Genomic DNA, 23,004 nt, shown 5'->3' on the forward strand with positions numbered 1-23,004 from the left:
TTAAGAACCGGTCTGAGAAATTGGGACTGCAGTTCCCCTTTTAAGTACTATTCTCTCGCCATTTACAGTTTCATTTTTTTATTGTTCCACTAAATTTTAAATCACATCACTATACTACTTTTACATCAGTGCAGAGCTCAGATTGCAGAGCATCCCAGAGGCATCCTACAATCAAATGAGTGAACCATTCCTATTCCCTAGCGCGTTGTCTGCCACTGTAGCCTGTGAGGTATGGTAAGAAGCTCCTACATGACGTTTTACCCCCTGTTTTAGAGGAGGGGGTAGTCATGTCCATTGCAGGTGAGTCACATATGTGGTGTACAGTCAGGGGCAGATATAACCTACCCATGAAAACTGCCCTTTTAACTTAACTTGACATTAATATAACAGGCACCCAGTGCGTCTTGTGACTAAACTATCATTTTGGCACAGTCACCAGAAGTAACATCATTCTCAATTTTATTTCAGTAATCTGGCAGAATGCAGTGAGTACCATGGTATATTTAGCAAAGGGCATTTATTTCAGCTATTGCTGCAATGGTGACATGGCCTACTCATTAAATATTTCACATGGGTTTGAAAAGTCCACATTAGTGTTCTGTGTCATACTATATATGAATAAATAGGGGAACGTACTGGGCAGATCTCAATATCTCCAATATTTGCAATGCTCCCACAATCCCACAAGTGTGACTTTTTCGCTGTTGAGTACAAATCAGCAATTAACCTATTTAGTAATGGGTTAGTACTGTATTTAAACTACAAAAGAATTAGAATACTACTTAAGGTGTAAATATTTTTTTCATCATGATCAGTTGCTTTCTAGTTATTACTTGACATAAAAGATGTATTTGAAATTCTATCCAATCAACTTTTGTTATTAGGTAATTAGGATAATTAGTGGAATTACTGTTCGCTGCTTACAATGTTTAAAACAAGACTTGGCAGTTAGCACCATATAAACAATTCTAAAATGTAGCCTCTAATTAAGACTATTATTATTAAAAATATATACTAGCAGCTAATATAAGTGGGGCACCAAGAAACTTAATATTAAAACATAACTAAAAAAATTTTAACACAAACTATTGACTTGTATGTCAATATAAATCTCCTGTCATTTGAACCACAAGTGAAAAATGTGATTAAGACGTCTTTCAATAGGCAATATTGATCAATGTCCGATGCTGAGTGCCCGATTCATGCATTTATAACATCAAGGCTTGATTTCTCCAACTCTTTACTCTATGGCCTCCCTAACTCTCTTCTCAACAAGATGCAATATGTTCGAAACTCTGCAGCTAGACTGCTAACTCACCCCAGACCCCAATATCACTCCTATACTTAAGTCTCTACATTGGTGGCTTATAAAGTCAAATACTCAATATAAGATCTTGTTACTGACCATCAAGGCCTTAACAATCTGGCTCCATCACACATCTCTGACCTCCTCCATGTTTACACTCCCCTCCCACAGGTTCCGTTCAGCTGAGGCCGATCCTCTGCCTCCTGTTCCCAGGGCTACATCCCGGACTTTTTGTGACTCTGTCTCTGCTCCAGTGTTGTGGAAAGATCTTCCTCAAACTCTGCCAGAGAATTTCTGTAACTCTCTTCAGATTTAAACTTAAAATGACCTTTTTTACCAAAGTCTACGTCCGATTGCCTACACCTGTAAAAACCTGTATGCTTTTGTTTTTTTTTTCTTCATTTACGTCTGTTGTAGTTTTTGTGTCTTTTTCTATATTCGTGCTGCACAGTGTGCTTGGGTTTGGAAAGGCGCTTTATAAATAACGTTATTTTTTATCCGAGTTATTATGAATAATATTATTACATCTGTCTTCACAAGAGAACATGCATCAGATGATACAACATGGTGTGAGTTTTTATTTTTATTATAGTATTTCTATAAATAACATACATACAGTACATAGATATATTAATGTTGTATATGTTTTATTTTCTACTCTATGATCAAGCTTTTCCTGTAGTATTTTAAAGGGATTAAAGGGATTAAAGTCATGTGGTTGTCTTTAAATCAGTTCTTTGTGATCTAGTCATTTGGGTTTAATGATTTTGTTGACAACTAAATAATTAGTCTTTGGCTTTTAAACAAGCAGTTTGTCTACATAGCTTCAGCTGCCTTCAGTTACACTCTCTCACAGTGTAACTCAGAGACTGCGTGGCAGAAAATGAAGTTAAAACTATTTACTTACTATTTAGTTAGCAACATTTTGTCACATACTAGGTTTTGTCTATAACTTAATGTTTTGGGAGGATTGTGTAATGGAGTGTTCATGAGAGGGGTCTTGTGACATGATCCAGGAAGGTGACAGAACCTGTTAGCTGGGTGAGACTCAGCCAAGTTGGGGAGCCCTTCCAGCAGTAGACTGGGACTAGCCCAGAGCCGTGTGCTACTGGATTCTGGACACTCTGGAGACGAGACACGGAACAGGCTGCTGGCTAAATCAGTCACGCTAGCCCGGACAGGCCAACTGCTTGACATTCATGCAGTCAGACGTGGTGCTGTGGCTGGTCAGGGAACTAGGGAAGGGTGAGAGTCATAGTCGAGTACAGTTGAGTCCAAAGCTGGGAAGACAGTGGGAAGGAACAAGCCGTAGGGAATCTGGGAGGCAAGTTGAAGAGATGAGCAGGGGTCAAGGCTGAGGAACACAGAGTAGCCAAACAAAGCTGTGGGGCGATCCAGGGGACGTGGGATGAGATAAGATCATTTTATTAGCCATATACAATTTCTTGCATTAGGAGTTTGTCTTTTCGCCTACCCCAGCTTGCTCTCCATGAGACACACAGACAGGGAGAGAGAAGCTCGGGGTCAGAGCACAGGGTCAGCCATTTATACAGCACCCCTGGAGCAGCTGGGGTTAAGGGCCTGGCTCAGGGGCCCAATAGAGTAGGATTCCTCTGCCAGCTGTGGGATTTGAACCAGCAAGCTTCCAGCCACAGATACAGATGCAGATCCTTAGTCACAGAGCCACAGAATCACTGCACCACCTCTGGAGGTTCCACTGAGATAGGAGTAGGAAGCAAGCAGGGGTCAGAGTACCAGTGTATTAGAACTAGGAAACTAAGAAACAAAAGCTAGAAAGGCTCAATGTCTTCTCTTCAAGTGTATTCCGTTTGAGGAAAGGTTCTGAAATGAGGCCTGAATCAACAAAATACGTTTCAACAAAGTGGTAACAAAGGTTCTAATGATAATGCATTGAGTTACTGTATACATACTGCCGCTACAGGTGTAAAAAATAATGAGGCCACAGTACATTAACAGTTACAGTATCTCCATTCCTGCTCAGTCAGTGTGTGTGTCCTTCCCATGACACCAGTGCATCAGGAATCTTAATTATTGGGAATTCATGTCGCGTTTCCGAGCACTTAATTGCTCGGTGCGTCACACCCCCAGTTTCAAATTGCTATCTTGTTTTATTTATTCCTTGCTTGGTGGCATAGCTCGAAGGGCTGTCGATTAGCTGTCCACTGAACAGAGAACAGAATAAGAAAACATAATCTCCGAAGATCGCACCAACTGGTAAAGCTTTTTAAACAAGTACTGTACTGAAAGCATGATCGATGCGCTCAAAAGCCTGGTCCTAACCTAATGAGAACACCTCCACACTCAAAATAAAAAAGTTCGGGGTCTGTCTGCTCATACATCTTCAATTAAAAAAATACTGTAACGCTTACGGCCCCGTTGCGTTACAATACATATTGCACGCTTTACAGTGAAAGGTGGACCTGCCGCTTTAAGAGGCTGTACTAACCAGATTGTCTTGGAGAAAAATAGCCCCGATATCCTATTGGTTATGCTGCTAGATCGTATTGATTTCTACGGCTAGGGTTTTTCACAAAAAAATACCTATGTAGTCATAAATAATTGTTTTTAAAAAAAGTAGAATCGCTTATAGAAAGACGAAAAGGGATACTTTATTTTTTTTTCATACAAGCAAAGTTTGATTTTATTTACTGCTATTCTTTAAGGCGTTGAATTAGAAAAACCGTCGTGTGCCTTTAAGAGGCTGAGCTAACATACGCTTTAGGACACCGTTCTGCCCCTTTAAAGATTTACCCGTTGCACATACGGTACTCTTCCTCTGTCCCTTTAACGGGGTTAGTCCATTGTTTCTCTAGGTTTATTTATTATTTTTTTTGTTTTGGACCACACGCTTTTATTCGAGTATTTATCAGAAGACAAGAAGACAAGATGGCTGAGATGGGGAAAGGAGTCACCGCTGGTAAACTAGCCAGCAACGTGCAGAAGAAATTAACGAGGGCTCAGGAAAAGGTAAGGCGAGCGCTGCCTTTGGGCTAAGACTGTATCATTTCATTCTCGGTAAATGTCACGGCGCTAAATCGATGGGATTCATCCCAGTCCTCGTCGCTGAAGCGGCGCATATGGGACAGCAAAGACATAATAGTGACAGCTGGCTAAGAGTTACTGCAGGAATAGTGGACTCTACATAGAGCTGCTAAAAATAGCATATCTTGCCAGAAGTAATTCTAAGCCTTGATCTATCTTTGTCTAGTTTTGAGGCATAAAATGTGGAGGGTGGCTTCGTCTGTCGAATATAACATTCTTGTAATAAACATGCATTCGACCCAATGACGAGCCGCGACGCTCCTAAGCATCAAATGCACTGCTGCATTTTCAGGATGCCCTTGTTTATGCCACTTTTTCCTTTGCCTTGCAATTTCGCAGATACTACAGTCTCACAGGAAACCCGATTCGTGCTTTTTAAGCTAGAATTGCCCTGGCGATCATCTCCTGTTGTACTTGGTTCTGGTCTGTCTAAATATACAGTAATTCTGTATCGTGGCTCCTGACATTGTAACGTTGTTTTTTTTTTGCGCTGCCTTCAGGAAAGCTTTGTGACTGTTTTGAAGGACCCGGCTATGTTATATGTCTTCCGTACAGATTACCCACCCCTGCTGACGTGCGTTTCTCAATATAAACGATTAACAGTATTTCTGCAGTTTTTGCCGATGTGCTTCAGTGGAGCAAGGCGGAGATGACGGCAGTCAGAGACGAAGTCCACGCTTCTGTCCCTGTTACGCAATGATGTGAGCGCCAGGCATCGTTTCTTGAGCCGTCAAGCGGCATTTTTTCCTCGCTTGAGAAGTACCCTTTCCTCTGAGGACTCCCATCTCATATGAAGGGTTTCAGGCACACGCAGCGAAGATATGCGGTTATTTTGAAGCTCAGTTTTCAATACATTCACGTAACCCAACGTTGCTCGCTCACCCTTTAAAACTGATATCAAATACATCCAATATTACCCAAAAAAAAACAGATTTTGTTTGTGCTGTAGATCACTTTTAGAATACATTGCAGTTTTTTATGTTTAGTCTAGATTTATTATTTATTTATAATTATTTTTTTCTATTGTTTTAACGTTTTCAAACCTGGGGGGGTTATTAAAATGCCGCGAGAAAAATAAACCTCATCCCTTCATTTTAATATTTACCAGCATTTTTTTTTAGTGTAGAAGTGCTTTGCCTTAAACGGCAACTGAACACAACATGCAAGAGGAATACGTATCGATATTTAAATGAGGGCTAAGGCAACTTCAAATGGTTCTCCTTTGGAAACTACAAAAATATGATTTTTTTCCCGAGATTGTTGTTTGGTATCCTTCACTCTTCGGGCTGATGAGCCTGTTGTTCACAACACGCCACTGGCTTTTAACACGTACCTTGACAGATTCACTCAACATCCACTTTCTGACCAGTTCGTACAATTCAGGGTCGTGGGGGAGTCGGAGCCTATCCCTGCAAGTAACAGGTGCAAGGCAGGGTACACCCTGGACAGGACGCCAGTCCATCAGAGGGCACACACACACACGAGGGCCAATTTTCCCAGAAGCCAGTTAACTTACCAGTATGTTTTTGGACTATGGGAGAAAACCAATGCGAACACAGGGAGAACATACAAACTCCACACAGACAGCACCCCAGGTCTTGAATTAAAACCTAATTAAAGACCCCAGCACTGTGAGGCAGCAATGCCACCCACCTTGAGAGTTTCTTTCAAGCAATACACAATACACAATTTCCCATTTAAACAAGTGCCCTTTGCCAGTCCTGAATCCGCTGTAAACCTATGGCCAATCTTAGCTTTTGTGTCTCAGAGCAGACGTGGTTTGGACCTGTTTTCGCCTCAGACCGCTTTTTAGGTTTTGAATATTTTGGCAGAATATCCTTGTTTTGTTTCTGTTTTTCTAAACGGAGCACATTATCTTAACTTTCATGTTTATGAAGACTGAAGAAGAACCAGAACTGCAGTTAGTCTGTTATCTTCCGAGAACGTCTCCGTGTTATTAAATTCTATGGTAAAGCAATGTAGCAGAAAAGGGTGGAATGGATGTTATTTAGAAAGGAAGAATGTTCAAAAATTATTTATATCCCTACTAAAACAGGATGAATGTCACTGAGTGCTAATAAGTACTGTAGGAATGCTTACCTATAAAGAAAGTTATTTAATATTATTAGGAATAGTCTACCTTTAATGTATGGTATGTTTTAAGAGCAAGAAGTCAGTATGAATTGTAAAAAATGTTAATTAGCTCTAGTAGTTTAATGATGATAGAAAGCAGAAGTCTGTAACCAGATTTCAAATTCATTGTTTGCTTAGCGCCAAAGACAATAATTGAGATCTTACAAAAAATAACTGCATTATTGTGGTATAAAGTTGCAGTGTGTATACCTGCAGTAATATTACCATAGCTACGCTGATATTAGGCAAAAAATGAAAATAAAAATATTGCTATAACGTACATGTGTAAACATACCTGAATCTGTTTAAAAAATGTTGATCATGGGTGAAACATGTTCTGTTTTTTGAAAGGCCACAATGTTTTGATTAAACAGTAACCACAAAAGGGAAATAAAGATTTGTGGAAGTAATTTTGCTTTTTGTAATTTAGAGACATACACTACAGTAATTTGTCAGTTTAATTGTCGCAGTCATGAATGATAAAAAATCCTGAACTCCTTTTTCTATGTTTGAATTACATTATTGACAGAATTATACCTTTGATGCCTGGAGCTAATTGGCTAAACAGATCGTCATCAGCAGTTTGACTTTTATAGCAAATCTGGACAAATTTTATTACCGCCTTTTCTAAGGTGTGAGCATAGGTATTGATCATTTGAATCCCATTGTATGTGGAGATGCCTGAAAAAGTATGCTACTTCCATTTCTGGGAATAGCTTTTTACAGTAATTTAATTTTACTAACACCATTTTGATAAATACTATGATAGCGTTTAATTGGCTAATAACCCAAGGTTTAAACACAGGAAGTCTTAAATTAGTAGTATCATTTCTGATATTCAATTATGCCATTGTGATGACATAAATTGTATGGTTATTGCTCATGTTTAAAATCAGATTACTGGTTAATTAGAAGGAGAATGTCACTCTAGCTTCCTTCTTTGTTGAGTAGGAACATTATAATTATGTATTAGGAGGTTTCTAGGATGATACTGTACCTTCCAATGTTGAAATAGCTCACTTATCAGTTCAGTCACAACCAGAAAGTTCATATTACAGAATGAATTAGTGTGATTGACCAAATTCATTCCAACAGCCTTATTGGTTAACACACAAACGCAGTTCTGCAAACTGTAATTGAAGAATAAAACATCATTATATAGCAGGATCATTGGGTTTTCCCCAAGATGATACCAGCTGGGTATGGACGTAACTAGCAAGACAATTCTTGAATGAAGCAGTCTGAAGTTTATCCTGCAATGTGATGATTTTTGATCCTGCCATTTTGTTGTGTAGGACCACAGGTATTGAAAAGGTTGTAAAATATTGGTGGTGCAGTGGTTAGCATTTCTGTCTCATAGTACCATGCTTGTAGGCTGAATTCTGGACCTGGAGGCGTTATCTGCATGGAGTTTGTATGTTCTCCCCTTGTTTATGTGGGTTTCCTCCAGGTGCTCCTGTTGCCTCCCACAGTAGCAAAACATGCTGGTAGGTTAAATAATGTGGATTCTAGGAAAACTGGCCCTAGTGTTTGCGTGAGCTGCGTTGAACTGGTGTCCTGTCCAGGGCATATCCAACCTTGAGCCCTTTGCTTGCTGGGATAGGCTCTGGCTCCCTGACGACTCTGTATTGGATGAAGTAGTTAGAAAATGGATGTGGGTGGATATGTCTGGAATGCCTTTTCATAAATTGCAAGTCCAAATTGAAATTCTAGAGAACTTTGTTTTACTTTGTTGTCACTGTTACAAGCAGGTTATCTTATAAATTGATAAGCGGTGGATATTGAAACAAAAAATAAATGCAAATGCTTAAAATTGAGACGGAATATTTAACAAATTGTGCACAGTCGGACTTTATTTTGTTTCTTTTTCTGTTATTATGAGGAATATATCTATTTAATAAATTGAGGTCTTTTTTGGCCCCAGATGAACACTGAAGTTCGTGGTGCTCGGCATAGTAGCTCTAAATGAATTTAGTTACAGCAGACAACTCCATTCAGTGTTTCATAAGCTTTTTTTAAATTATATGCACTGAACATTTTAAATTATACTTCTAAGTATAATCCTCCCTGCAACCCGTTGAAAGGAAAAGGAAAATGCTATATTTAATTATATGTTAATCTTACAAAATGCTGACAGCGACTGTCTTGTTCCTCTTTCAGGTCATGCCTTTCTGATGTTATTTCAGCTCATTATCTTCTTAAATTACACAAGAAGTTGTAGAAAGAGCTACAGTTATAGGTATATGGTAATTTGGGAATTGATGAGTTTCCTTAATAAAATGCAATATCTCCTGAGTCTCTATTTAGTCACATGAATACTACTAATTTCCAATGTCTATCTTTGATATTCGTGTTGAGGTGTGGTTAAAGACGGACACTTTTTATTCCAACAGCATTAACGCAAATATAGCTAACCTTGGAAGTACTGTACGTACGCAACTTGGGATATAAAACGGAATTCTAATAAGAGCACAGTTTAGATAGTGAACTAATCTTTATTCCATAGTGTTTAACTTCTGTTAATATGGCACAGTCACTATGTGCAGGACTTTTGATTGGGAACATTTTTTAAATGTCCAGGTATTGATTGATGGCACTTCGTAAGTTTAACTTTTAAGTGAAATAAAGGTGAAGCAGCTTGTCTGGGACAGTGGTGGGCATTGCTACCCCACAGCGCTGGGGCCCTGGGTTCAATTCCTGGGGTGCTGTGTGTGTGGAGTTTGTATGTTCTCCTCAGGTTATATCAAAACTACTCACCCCCTTGGTCTCTTCACATTTTATTGCATTACAATCTGGAATCCTAATGTATTTAATGGGATTTTCAGTGCTATTGTTTGATACAAAACACCCATACAGCATCCCAGGGATTGCAGCGTTGCGGCCCTGGGTTCGAGGCAACATGGCTCATACTGCCCTATAGGTTAATTGACTTCTGGGGAATTTGGCTCTGGTGTGTTTGCATGGGGAGAGGTCTGCTTTTTTTGGTCTTGTGTTATATGTTGTATGCTGCTTAAAGTGCACCCCTGGGGATGAATTAAGTATTCCGAATGGCATTTTCTGTATTCTGGACATATTGGTTGATATTCAGTGAGGTTGACAAAGGTCCAGCTGTATTAATTTGGCGATTGAGGAAAGTGACAATCGAGAGCTCGTCACAAAACTTGTGGCCGAGGAAGTTATAGGCAGATTTCCCTACTGTAGACCTCTGGGCCTGACAGTTACTTTCGGCTAAATGTGTTTGCCAACGTGTTTAAGCTGCCAGGCTTGCGGAAAGCATCTCTGCTCATTTAACTTTCAAGTCACACCAGTCACAGGTGGCGAACTGGTGTGACGTGCCCAGGTGTGGTGGACATCTCCATCTGGCTTGCTGGTGGATCACTCTGGGCTTGTCAGGGGATTTATGATGGATGACTTCCAGCTGGGCTCCAGGTGTCCAGGTGTGCCTCATTCCTGGACTTTCAGACGCAGAATCATCTATGTGGATCACAGGAAAGAGCCCGGTTCATGGTGGTGCCGGAGAGTGAGGGAAGAAAAGTGAGTTAGAGGAGTTGACTGAAAAGCAGTTTCAGGGTTTTATTTTCAGTTCAAGGCACATAAAGATAATCATTTTAAATCTTTCTTAATTCTAAGCATGTTCATAGCCTTCCTGCTACACATGCCTTTAGACTGCTGTTCATGTACACGGATAATGTACTCCTATCAAATTAATTCTTAAATAAGGTGGATGTTTGTCTTATGTCTAGTTTTATGCTGTGTGTTTTCCCCTATAATTCCCCTAAAGTGATGAGACTATACAATACATACTGTAAAATGAATACAACACATTCACTGTATACAGTAATAAAACAGAGACCCTGTTAAATCTACATCCATTTGATACAAAAAAGTTTAAAAAAGCCCTGCTTACATTTCATTCAGAAATTGGAATGACAGTTGTAAAGTTTTGTTTTTTTTTGGTGATGTTGGGCACGCTCAGTGAGTGGAAAAATAATGGGTTTTATTTAAAAAATACCGTCGCCTGGAATAGTAACACAGCTGGTAATCACCTGTTGTGTACCGAGTGACATTTTTGAGCAGGGGGAAATATCCTTTTTGTGCTGGCTTCACTTAACCTGAGCAGTTGCAGTCACAAATGCCCCATAATGCCAGAAATATACATTATTTTTTCTCGGTGGTAGATATTATTATCATGTGGATACTACATGGGAAATGGGTGAAGTGTTGAAGAAATATGAATACATGTAGAGTGTGACAAGAGATTAGGGATAATAACACTGCCTTAAAGAAATCCTTGCTCACTATTGTTCATAATGGACGGCGAAATATTGCAAGGGATAACAGTGTCTAAAAAATCTCAAAATCTCCTGGACCCAGTGATTGTATTTTCCACTGTTCTCAGAGAAATTATTATTGGAATAGCGCCTTGACCCTAAATTTGAAAAAGTGGCAACAAAATGGATGGACAGATGAATCGAAAATCGGATAGGATCTTTCAGCAGTCCATCAGAACTGGAATTAATCTGGTATCGGGGGAATTTAAATTGTAGCTCAGTAGACATTAGATTAAGACATTGTCTGCATGAAATGTTATCTAATCGTCAGTTTCATGGAAAGGTTGGTGAATTTCTTTGGCAGCTCCGAGAGTTTGATGGTTTTGCTTTTTACTATATTGCTTTTTCACTACACAACAATGTGAGAATGCTCTGTGAGAAGCCTGTTGTAGCGTTTGCCTCTATTTTAAAAATTCATAAAAGCTTGAAGTCTTTTTTCTGTGTGGATAAAGCACTTTTGCAGTGATCCTTCTTAAACGCACAGTTTCGTATTTGCAAGTAAGGTAAACGTGTCTGTTATCCTGCAGCATATATTCTATAGCTAAATGTGCTAAAACATTTTGCCGAGGTATTTTCCAAAGTCCTCTTTGTTAGTTTGCTCAGGGGCTGCTATGTGATCCCACTGGTAAATACATGTGTGAAGCAGGTGTGGTGATTAGTCTGAACTGGTATTATCATGGAGACCTCTTTCTATCACTGCCTCATAGGGCAGTATGAAGGAGTGTTATTTAGCAGTTAATTAGCCTTACAGCTGTTAGATCCTGAGTCTGGACCTATGTAGGGACACCTTGTGGATTTTGCATGTTCTCCCTGTGTTTGCACAGAGTTTTTTTTCTGAATGCACAGGTTTCTTCTCGCCTTCAGACACTTGCTAGTTGAGTTAATTGGCGTGTCTACAACATCCTGTTGTGTCTGTGCTCTGTAGAGATCTGACACCCCCTTCTTGGTGTTGCATGCTTACTGCGTCCTTACCAGCATTAAGTAGCTTTTTGATAATGGTTGTTTTTTTAGGTCAAAAGGCATTTATATTAACAAATGGGATTATCTAAGCATGTGTTCTGCTGCAGGGATGGAGAATGATCTTTAAATATAGTCTAGTTTCATGCTTTTGGTTATCATCTTCATTAAGCAGTTACAGTAAGTTGGAGATTGCTGTTATGAAATGTTTTGCTTGCTCAAAACAAAAAGCTAACACGGTAACCTTTTTTAATACTTTTGCTGTGTACGTTTTAGAGTGTGGAAAGGAATGCGATTCAAAGTACTGTAGTATTCAAAAAATGAATTGTATATAGAAAAAAAAAGGAAAATATATTTTGTTCAATTTATTGTTTATTCACATCCCTGACATTGCTTTTTGATAGAAAGCCTGTCCTTTTTTAGATTTTCCTCCACCTGTTTTAATAAAGAAGCCCGGAATCATTTTTTTTTTTTTGAAGGGGTTTGGCCTGTTTAAGACTTTCACTGAGCTTGTGGTACTGCATTGCAGCACTCCTCCTGTGTCTGCTCTGTATGTGAGGCCTGGGCTCAACTACTTGTTTCTGTTTGTGTGAGTACGGTCGAAGTCTTCGCTACAAGGATGCAGTACAGTAGGTGAAAGAGCCCAGTCGTGGTTTCTACCCACAGTTACCAAAAAGTAATCTCAGAATTATACTATCGGCAGCAAAGCACTATGATAAATGTTAAGTGGCAGACTGAAACGTCTTCTCAACCTATAGGCACAACAGAAATCTGTTAAAGATTTCTCCTTCTCCTTCTGCAGTGGCTATCAAAAGTATCTCCTCCCGCCCCGGACATTTTGTGTTTGTGTTTCAGTAAGGAATCATAATGTTTTTCACTTGGAGTTTCTGCCATTGATTGACAGAAAACACTCTATAAAGTGAAGACAAAATCCGACAGATCCTCCGAAATTGACTATAAATGTACCCCTTTTACTATGACACACCAAAATAGGCTCTTGTGCAAACAAAAGTCTTTAGAAGCCGTAGAATTGGTGGATTGGAGTCCACCAGTGTGCAAGGTGGGCGTTTCACGTGAGTTCGGGATAAACACACCTATCTCTGGGAGGTCCCACAGTTCCCAACCAAAACTACATCATGAAGACTAAGGAACGGTCAGGGTAAATCTGGGACAGGGTTATTAAAAAGCACCAAGCACGGGAAGAGAAAAACTTTTCAAGGCATTACATATCCCCCAAAGCACAGTAAAGTCCATTATAAAGAAATGTAGAAAATATGGGACTCCCTTCTCTTCCTAGTAACACCCTTTCCAGCAGCATCCTTAGCTTTCCCAGGAGGTCTCCCATCCAGGTACTGACCAGGCTCACACCTGCTGAGCTTCAGTGGGCTGCCAGCTGTGAGTTGCAGGGTGATACGGCAATCTATATCGACTGTATCTACTGAGCTGGGAACTGATTGGCCAGTGTTTTGAAAGAACTGTTACCATTCTAGGGCACATTTTGACGATAAGGTGGTGATCTGGCGTGGGTTTGAAAAGCGTCTCTTCAGCCTTCGGTGAGCTACAGATACAGATCTGAAGCAGGTTTGAATGTGGCAAAACCTGCAGAATTTCATGGCAGTCTGTGCTATTGTTTCAAAGACGGCGATGGTTTGAATTTTGCTGACAAAAGGGATGTAAGGCGGTCATTGTGGTTGCTGAGTGAACTCCATTTTGCAACAGTTATGTTAACTGTATTGTCTGTGAACATTTGATTCACTCTTTCATTAACATACAGTATACAGTATATACTGTATGTATAATTTTGTAGTTGCTTGTCTCTTGTGACAGATATCCTGTCTTTGCTTGCTCAGATTCATAATATTTTAGTACTAGTTACAGTAAATCTAGAGATGACTAGTACCACATAAATTAGGAAGTGTTGGGAGCCATAATATGAATTATAGTTGGACATTTTCAGTGTCTACACTGGAACCCTAGAATTTTTTGTCTGATGTGCATGCAGTGGGTTGCTTCTTACCCAAATGGCACTACAGGACACAGTGGTTGTTATGATATTTGTTTCTATGACATTGAAAATTCATTTGAGTTTCAGTTTCTTAAACTTATTAAAATAGTTTATAAAAAAAGTGGTAGAGCCTTCATTTTACTGGAATTGTAAAAAAATAATGTGGTATGAAAAATGCTGTTAAATGAATTGTAAGATCACATAAAACTGCCTACTTGATATTAAATAACTCTATCCCTTTAATATTCATTCATGAAGTGTATCATTTCATCAAGTGAGATGAAGAAGGAGCTTCAAAATGAGCACAAATTATTTCAAAAATGAACTACTGATACAATGCTGTCTTAAGAGTAAAACCATGGAGAAGTATCAAGAACATAATCTATATTAATGGATAATAAGCTTTATTATAATCACATTATATATCATGTTGTAATCCATGCTATAAAGTACTGTATAGTGTACTATTTTTTTTAAAGAAAAAAGTCCAGTAAATAATCCAGTTATAATCCAGTAAAGTGTCCGAAATTGCTTTTTCACTTTGTCTTTAATAAATGATTTCATAAACATCAAGAAGCTATTTTTCCTGAGGCTCCACAATTTGTCCAAGTTACAAGTTCAGGTTACTAAAAATAACATGCTCATTGTGGGAGTGTTTGATCTAGTTATGATGCAGTTATTCAGAGTTTTAAAAGGCGTTGACAAGATTGACCCAGCGAATGCCTTTAGTATGAACAGTGAAATTCGAACCAGAGGGCTCAAGAGGGAACTCTGCGAACGTGCATTTAAAATGTAGGCACTTCTTTACACAGAGGGTTGTGGGAGTTTGGAGCAAGTTACCCAGCTAAGTTGCTGGAAACACTGCCCTCATCCAAGACAGGGTTGAGTGAGCTCTTCAGATCAGCTGGCTACCAGCTACACTCACATCAGCCTTCCCAGAAGCCAGTTAATGTACACTGATGTTTGTGGACTGCAGGAAACCAGTGCACCTGAATTGAACCTAGTGCTCCAGTGTTGAGTGGCGACAACGCTAACCACTGTGCCACCATGCCACCCTGATCAGTAACATCCATCCACTTTTCTATCTGCTTCTTCAAATTCAGTGACATGGGGGAGCCTGGAGCCTATCCTGGCAAGACGTGGGTGCAAGGCAGGGTACACCCTGGACAGGATCCCAGTCCGTCACTGTAATCAATGCGAATATATATATATTTATATTTTTAATTTTCAGCTTAGCTGACTGCACTGTGTCCCATGATTTCTTAAAGCTGAAATTTTAATCGTACCTAGAAAGGCAGGTGGTTCTGGTCCAAGATCAAATCCTTACGACAGATGGAGGGTAGTGTGGAGAGGTTGACATTCTGTTCATGGGGATCACTGTCTCTTCTGATGTTCCCACCACCTGAATTCCTGGTCGCTACCCCTCTTATTGCAGGTTTTCAGTAGATCTCTGGTACCATCATTCCCTGTCCTTCTCTGCATGCCCACCCTTTTTCATGAGGCTCCTGCCTAAGAATAGACTTAAAGAGACTAAGGCCTGCTAATCCTTATTAAATGCACGTGTGGACTAGAGCTCCAGGCTTTAGGGTCTGGCTGTGAGCAAAGAGCAGTCTATCCTCATGAAAAGTGCCAGAGAGGTCTTTTCCCAGCCCAGATGTAAAACCTGTTTCCTGGAAATTCCTTTTTGTCTGGAAGTGTTTTATGAAATAAAGTGCCTAACCAGGATGAACGAGGGCTGTACTGGAATTGATTAGTTTAAGTCTGATCTGGGTGTGAGGTGTGGTTAGTGGAAACAGTTTTTGTGGTTCTTATGTTCAGTTGTTTTTCCAAATGGCATTGCATAATGTGCTGTGTCCTACAAAACCACCGCTGTTGAAATCTTGTCTTCAGATTTACACTGTGTAAAAAAAAGTAAACTTCAGTAAAATGTGGTAGCATTTTGATTCAAGGGCTTCACTGAAATGCAATTCTGTGCACTTAACATGATGGGTCCTCCGCAACTGACATGTTCTGTTGACACTGCAGTGCTGTATACTTTAACTTAAAAGAAACATGCTAGAATTATGTGTGCTGGAGGATGATCTTTGGGTAGCCTCATTTCTGTGGCAAGTAATCCGATTGTAAAAAATGAATTCAAAACTACAATGTTAACATTGAACGCTTTTATATGAATGAGAGTTTGAATGTTGGCAAAACCTGCAAAGATATAGTAAGCTATTTTTGTTAAGTGCCTTTAAAAGTGGCTTCTCAAAGTGCTTTACAGAACAGCAAAATAATTACCCAGTGAGAGGAGAAGGTAGATGGGCTGGGAAGAAGGTGACACCTGGTTAATTGTAGTGAGCAAAAAAAAAAAGAAAAAAAATTGTTTCTTTCTAATGTTTGCGCTGACCAAGCTCCAGGCCTATGGAATAAGCACTCTTTTCTGTGGAAAACTCAACACGATGACTCATGTTTCCACTGCAGCTGTTGCACATTCCTGTTGAAGTGATATTTTAAAAGAACGTTTATGAGCAGCAAAAGGCTAAGTCCTACACGTTTAGCTCTAAGGAGCGTTAATTGGACCTTGGGCTGTGTTGCTCCACATTGTACTGTACATCTAGTTGCATAAGTATGTAAGAACTTCAAAGTATTCTGTGGATCTTGTATCATGTTATTTTTGGTATCTAGAAATTTCAAGTCGCAGACTATAGCCTGAATGGATCAGCTGTTTGAAAGATATTCTAGGGTGACATTTTTAGGTACAGGGTGGTACTGTAGTGCAGTGGTTAGCATTGCTGGTTCGCAGCCCTGAGCTTAATCCTGGGGAGCTGTCTGTGTGGAGTTTGTATGTTCTCCTCCGGCTCATATGGGGTTTTGCCTGGTGGTCCGGTTTCCTTCCACGGTCCAGAGACATACCGGTAGGTTAATGGGATTCTGAAAAGAAGTGGCACTGGTGTGAGTGTGTGTGCCATTTGAAATTTAAATATCAAAAACATATAACATGAAGAAATACAGAGATCTACTGTATCATTTGCTGCACACTGCTGCTGCTGGAACGGAAAGAGAGAAGATTAGAAACAGAGGTAGAGGAATCCGCTGCTGAAAAACACCTAGGCTAACACAAAGAAAGGTTTAGACACTGATCCAAAATTGTATTATTATTATTTTAGTGGAACAACTGCAGTTCTAATTATAAGACTACAAATCGATATGCTGCTGCCATCAAAGATGCCCGAGTGAATGACTTCATTATCTCTCCATACCCATTTTCTTTTCTGCCGTTCTGTGGTGACGACGGCAGGAAATCAAATGTTGACCTAATAACAGAGCTGTTCCTGGAGCTTACGGATAAGAATCCTGTTCTACTCTAATTGATTGCAGTTATTACCAACCAGTCTTTCGCTTTTTCACAGTGTCCATAATTCATCTGTACCCCTTGTTCTCTGAGGCTTCATCCTGACATGCCTTATCCTCTGATCATGCCTTTTCAGTTTCCTGTCTTCCAGTTTTCTGCACTTCGCTGGGATTTTGTTTCAATTCAGAGTAGCTGAACTGAGACCTACAGTCTCATCTTCCATTGTTGTACCGGGCCCAAGATGCCTCAGAAATAGAGATCTCCATTCACTACATTTCAAAGTGTTTTCTTGACTTTCTGTCTTATTTCAGAAACAGTTTACTTGTTAAGCTTTTACTTTTGAATGAACTGGTGAAGTGAAGGAACCCTTATCTGTGGGTAGCCTGAGCAGTGAAGGTGTGATAGTGAAGAGCTGATATGCACATTTTTTCCTCCTTTGTAGCTCTGTGAGACTTGGATTTAACAGCTGATGTCAGCAGTCCTGGCACTTATGGCTGACTGGTTGCATCTGAGACCAGGAAGTGAAACTTAAAAAGGCCGCTGTCTCCTAAAACAGCTATTTATAAGATTTGGTTTCATGAGTAGTACAGTAGGTGTCTCAATTCTAAAACGGTTACTTTCCCACTTCAAGACTTAAAGAACTGCTTAGGACCTGTTTTCCTAAGTATCTGTCTTCAAATAATGGTGTCTTTTTCCTGATTTAAATGACACACTTATGGATAGAAAAAAGTAACAGCAAGAATTTGTATAACAGGTTTCAGACACTTCTTGAATTTCTACCATAGGAGAAGTGAAAAAGATGCATCATCACTGAGATTGTTCACCTATACTGTTAGAAGGCTTTGTTATTCAGGATGTCAAGTGACAGACAACGGATGTGCTTTTTTTTTTTACAAATAAATGCCTTTTAGTGAATATGTTTCATGACACGTCTTTTTTTCTTTTATAGAATAATGAAATGCCTGATATACTCGTCATTATGAATTCATAAAGGAAACACTAAGGTCACTCTTTTAGAGTTCTTAACATTTTATTGAAGAACCATTCCATTAAATGTACAGAAAAGTCATTTGTTGAAGTTCATCATTCCCTTGAGACCAGGAATAAGTCAGGTTGCTCTGTATACATTTTCATTTTTAATATTATTTCTAAAATAATATATATATTATGTAGATGTTTTACAGGGTGAAATTAAACCCTCATTTTGCATCGATTGTTTAATTCTATGTAATTTAAGGGAATAAAAAGCAAACAACTGTAAAAGAAAATACAAATAGGGAAAAGTTAATTTCAGTATATTGGCTTAGATGTTTGTGGGTATGCATAGCATTTTTTAGTGCATTTATACATTGAGCTTCGAAAGAAATGACTATGGATTTAAGTTTTTAGAAAAATAGAAGTTTGGATAGTAATTACATGCTTTAGGTATGATTTTGATTAATTTTGTGATTCATAACTGACCATTCTGTAATATGTATTCAACTACCCGTATATTCCTATATATTCTATATATCTGAAATATACATGTCACTTATATTTCCACCTCTGCGGGCCTATGTCCTTCAGAACATAAAAATAATAATAATAATGTTTATTTTATATAGCTCCTTTAAAGATGGCTTTTCAAAACGCTTTACCAAACAACAAAAAATACACAATGAGAATATTCAAGGAGGGAAGACAGTAGATGGGGTTACTGAATAAAATAGGAGCAGAGGGGTAAAGAATGGAACCAGTTAAGTGAAGGCTCTTCTAAAGATGGTTTTGAGTTTGGATTTGAAGGAGTTTAGGGAAAGTGACTCACTGATATCCTTGGGGATAGAGTTCCAGCGAGTTGGGGTAAAACAGGAGAAGGTCCTGTCACCCATACAATGTAGACGAGCTTGGGGGACAGATAGGAGACCAGAATCAGGTGGCGAGGTGGGGAGTTGGATGATAGTAGCTCAGACAGGAACTGAGGTACCAAGTCATGCAGAATCTTATTCTGTAGGTGAGCATAAGGATAGATAGCACGGAGACCACTTACTATACTAGATTGGTTATTCAAGGGAAGAATAGTGTTGGTGACAGAAAATCATATTAAAAAAAGTAGTATATAGTGCAGAAGGGTGTTAAATCAAAAACGTCCAAATTAATAGCGCTGCCTGCACTGTTAAGAGCTCAGATCATTTGGCAGGAATGGGCCAATTTTCCAAGAAGCCAGTTAACCTACCAGTATGTCTTTGGGCTGTGGGAGGAAACGGGAACGACGGGGAGGTAAACAACGCAAACACGGGGAGAACATACGAACTCCACACAGACAGCACCCCAGGTCCAGAATTTAGCCCAAAGCCCCAGTGCTGAGAGGGAGCAATGCAACTACTGCGCCACATAAAAAAAAATAAAAAAAATATGTAGTTAAAACTGACTTGTAGCACAACTGTGTAAACATCCAGGAATAAAAGTATTTTTTTAATTAGAACGTTGAGCTCACTGGTCGGAAGGGGACCCAGATCGCATCTTTCTTGTTTACATGCATCCATGTGGGAAATTAGTTTTTAATTTTGATGTCCCAAAGGGAAGGCAAAGGATGAAAGGTTAAAGTGGTCATCTCTGACTTGTTAGCCCTAAAGCAAACTGGCAAGAATTAGCATAGAGCTTTGCGTGTAAACACATCAACATTTTTACTGGTACTGATGAGAAAATGGCTTCTATTTGGTCCTCTTTTGCTCAAAACAATACAGACTGCCATTACGGAGGGTTCTTTTCAGAGGAATATTACTGTTATATCCCATTACTGACAAAAGATAAGTGTTGCACAGTTTTCTCTGAAAATGTTCAGAGGGATAGACAAAACTGTGCAACACTTATCTTTTGTCAGTAATGGGATATAACAGTAATATTCCTCTGAAAAGAACCCTCCATAATGGCAGTCTGTATTGTTTTGAGCACAAGAGGACCAAATAGAAGCCATTTTGTCATCAGTACCAGTAAAAATGTTCAGTACAGTTGTGTTTCTGATTTAAAGACTATTAAATAAATAAATTAAAGAGAAACTCCATGTAATTTCTTTGATCAAATGGAATGGGTAATTTAGAGGCAGAGTTCAAATGTGGAGCTCCTATTAATAATAGCTCCAAAACATTCTGTGAGAGCATAGCCCCGTAGGGACTACATTTCCCAGACTTCTCTGGGGGGGGGGGAGTGAGCTCCTGCTCACATTCACAGGACCAGCTGCAGGAAGTCAATTGGTCAGATAACTGTTAAAAAGCAGGAAAGCAGTGGTTTCCTGTGTCATTCTGGGGGTAGTGAGTGCCTGCTGTTGGAGGGGACAGAAGACAGAATCCCTGTGTGCACCACTGACCAGAGGAGAAGGACTGACCAAGGATTGAATTGGTGAAGAGACTGAGAGTTTGTTTATTTGGAAATTCCCTGAGGAGACTTAGGCACTGTGTGCTCCATACCAGAGTGACCAGAGCAGAAGCAGAAGTGAAGGTCAGAAACAATGAGGTGGGAGGTCTTCAAGCCCATATCCGACAGGCCCCCGCTGAAAAGAGACAGCTGGTCAAATAGGTGTGTGAACTGGGCACCAAGTTGGAGGATGAGCAGGAGCAGAGAGGCCTGGAGATTGCAGCAAAGGAGAAGCAGGAGAGAGACCTCAAGGAAGTCGAGGACCACACTGAAACTGTAAACAAAGGCCGAGAAGGGGCTATTAAGCAGCTGCATGAACCTCAGGCTCCGATGAAGGACTTTTAGAAGGAACTAGAACAAGCCGGCATTGCCAAGGAGGAAGTGCTGACTGCAGCCAAGGTGAATGAGAAGATGACCAAAAGCCTGGAGGCTGGGCCCATGCAATTGCAGGAGAACCTGACTGCAGCAGAGCGAACCTGCAAGCAGGCTGAGGCTCAGAAGGAGAAACCGGCTGATGAGCTGGCCAGCAGCGTTTTGAGAATGTCGGAACTGGCTGACGGGAAGGGCCGTCATCTAGAAGCCAAAATCTCTAAGCTGATGGAAGAGCTGGAGGAGAAGCAGAGCAGCCCAGAGGAAGCTGGAAAGGCCACACGTCTACATGTCAAGCTGCAGTCTGAGCAAAACGCACCTCAGGAGACAAGGACGGATCACACAACAGCAGCCAGAGTTACAAAATAAAGAGCTGAAAGCAAAAGACTTGTCGTGGAAATTTACCTATCAAGGAAGCCACAAGAGAGAGTTCTCACCTGAGTAAGGTCTTTATTTCAATATTGCAATATTGGGAGCCCTGTTGCCAAAGTGCAACCAGAGACTCAATTTGTTACAAGCAGTACAGGGTTTTTATAAGATGTTGTGCTGTAAAAAAGCTCAGCACTTTGTCCCTTCTAAAAACTTCCCCTTTCCCTAAGACAAAACAGATTACATCATATCTGTCAAGAGAGAGAAGTAATTCAGAGAAGCTTCAACTCCAAAGGTGAGCAGTACAAATAGTTTCTGGCTGGAATAGTGGAGGTCCTGTATACAACAGGAGTACAGTTGTGGCGCCTGCCTGGGAGAGAACTGGATACTGGTGTGTCTATCCTACCATTTGAAAGCTACATTCTTCTACAAAAAGCATTGGCGATAAGACTTCATTTTACTGTCAAGTGTCTTTGCCATTGACCGTGTTTCTAACTTGTATGGTAGGGAAGGGATGATAATTAGCATGGTAGACTACCATTTTAGCTGTAGTCTTGACGTTGCAATCTTCAGGCACCTCGTCTGTCAGGTATCCAAAGCCTACATGTGCAGAGTCCGCATAGAGAACAACCCTGATAGGGCCATAGTTAAAATCAAACGTGCCTTTTTAAGAAACTGATTCATTTCTCTGTGTGCGTGTGAAGGAATGGCCTTTGCCTGTGATTTTTTCTTTTTTTTTCGTAAAACATCCAGAAATCATTTAAGCACGTCCCCTCCGTACTGCAGCACAGCATGTTCGCTATTTTGAAAAGGCCATGGGCTGAAACCATGGGCACTTACTGTAACTTCAGAATTTTTAGAAACATCAGCAGTCAGCAATACTGCAAAACCTATAGCCACATCCTCAGAATGATCAAAACCCCAGCAATGCTGTGCTGTAGTAAAGACGAGAGGTGAGTAGTTTGCCTATGAGGTAGTGTACAGTATATATTACTCATGTGTGGAGGACATATTAGATATTGCTTCAATTTAAGCAGTGGTCCTTGTGGTTTTCACTTTCTTTGCGTTGGATATTTTAAGTTCAAAATGCATTATGGTATCTTTAGAGTTTAAACTATTTCAAGCAGCAGTAGTAGAAAAGTTAGCATTTGGAAAGAATTCATTTTCTTCATTTTAAATAGCTTGTTTCTATTCTTTTAAAGCACATTCAAAGTTTAAAGTTTTTCAGACTGTACTTCTAAATGAAGCCTTCCAGTAGATCTCATCGTTTATGCGTTTTTATGAAACAGATTTTTTCCTGTTATTAGGCGCATATGCTGTAGGTTTTCTTAGTGGAACGTTCCTGACATCGTGTTATTTGGCTATTTTTGATAAAGTTAAATATGGTGATGTGTCGTGTTTTATATAACATTGGAGAAATAATGCCAGGACTTTCTTGTGAATGGTGCAGGACTTCACAGCAGGCCTGTCCTGGTTTTTTGTCAATCCAAGTTAGTGCTTCAAACTTAGATGCCCTACATAACTGGGTAAAAATCCAGTCTGCACTCTGTAGTCAGATGAAAAGATGCATTTTGTCTAGTAATGACCTGGGTATTAAGATCCTCCTCATTAAGGCCTGGTGGAGTTTGGACAGTAAGAGCTCTTTCTGCTTGGTTCACATCTTTTCAGTATTAGGGAGTGAGACACATCAGGCAAAACACATTTTTAAATTAAAATAATTATAAAATCTACAGGTAAGTGAAGCCTT

At 39.7% G+C, this 23,004-nt stretch overlaps 1 protein-coding gene across 6 annotated transcripts in view; it reads left to right on the forward strand.

Moving 5' to 3' along the window:
- The first annotated feature begins 3,842 nt into the window (after window positions 1–3,842).
- The window catches only part of LOC102699239 (myc box-dependent-interacting protein 1), a 67,892-nt gene continuing 48,730 nt past the window's right edge, over window positions 3,843–23,004 (forward strand). For 2 of the 6 annotated variants that reach the window (XM_069197227.1, XM_069197228.1), the window contains exon 1: window positions 3,844–4,294. In XM_069197227.1, the coding sequence (XP_069053328.1) occupies window positions 4,214–4,294 (81 nt within the window). In that variant the 5' untranslated portion in view covers window positions 3,844–4,213. Of the gene's footprint in view, window positions 4,295–23,004 lie in introns of all 6 variants that reach the window. The other 4 variants (XM_069197229.1, XM_069197231.1, XM_069197230.1 and 1 more) reach the window with 4 other exon arrangements.

This window comes from Lepisosteus oculatus, chromosome 12, assembly GCF_040954835.1.
Source record: "Lepisosteus oculatus isolate fLepOcu1 chromosome 12, fLepOcu1.hap2, whole genome shotgun sequence".
In the NCBI taxonomy this organism is placed as follows: Eukaryota; Metazoa; Chordata; class Actinopteri; order Semionotiformes; family Lepisosteidae; genus Lepisosteus; species Lepisosteus oculatus.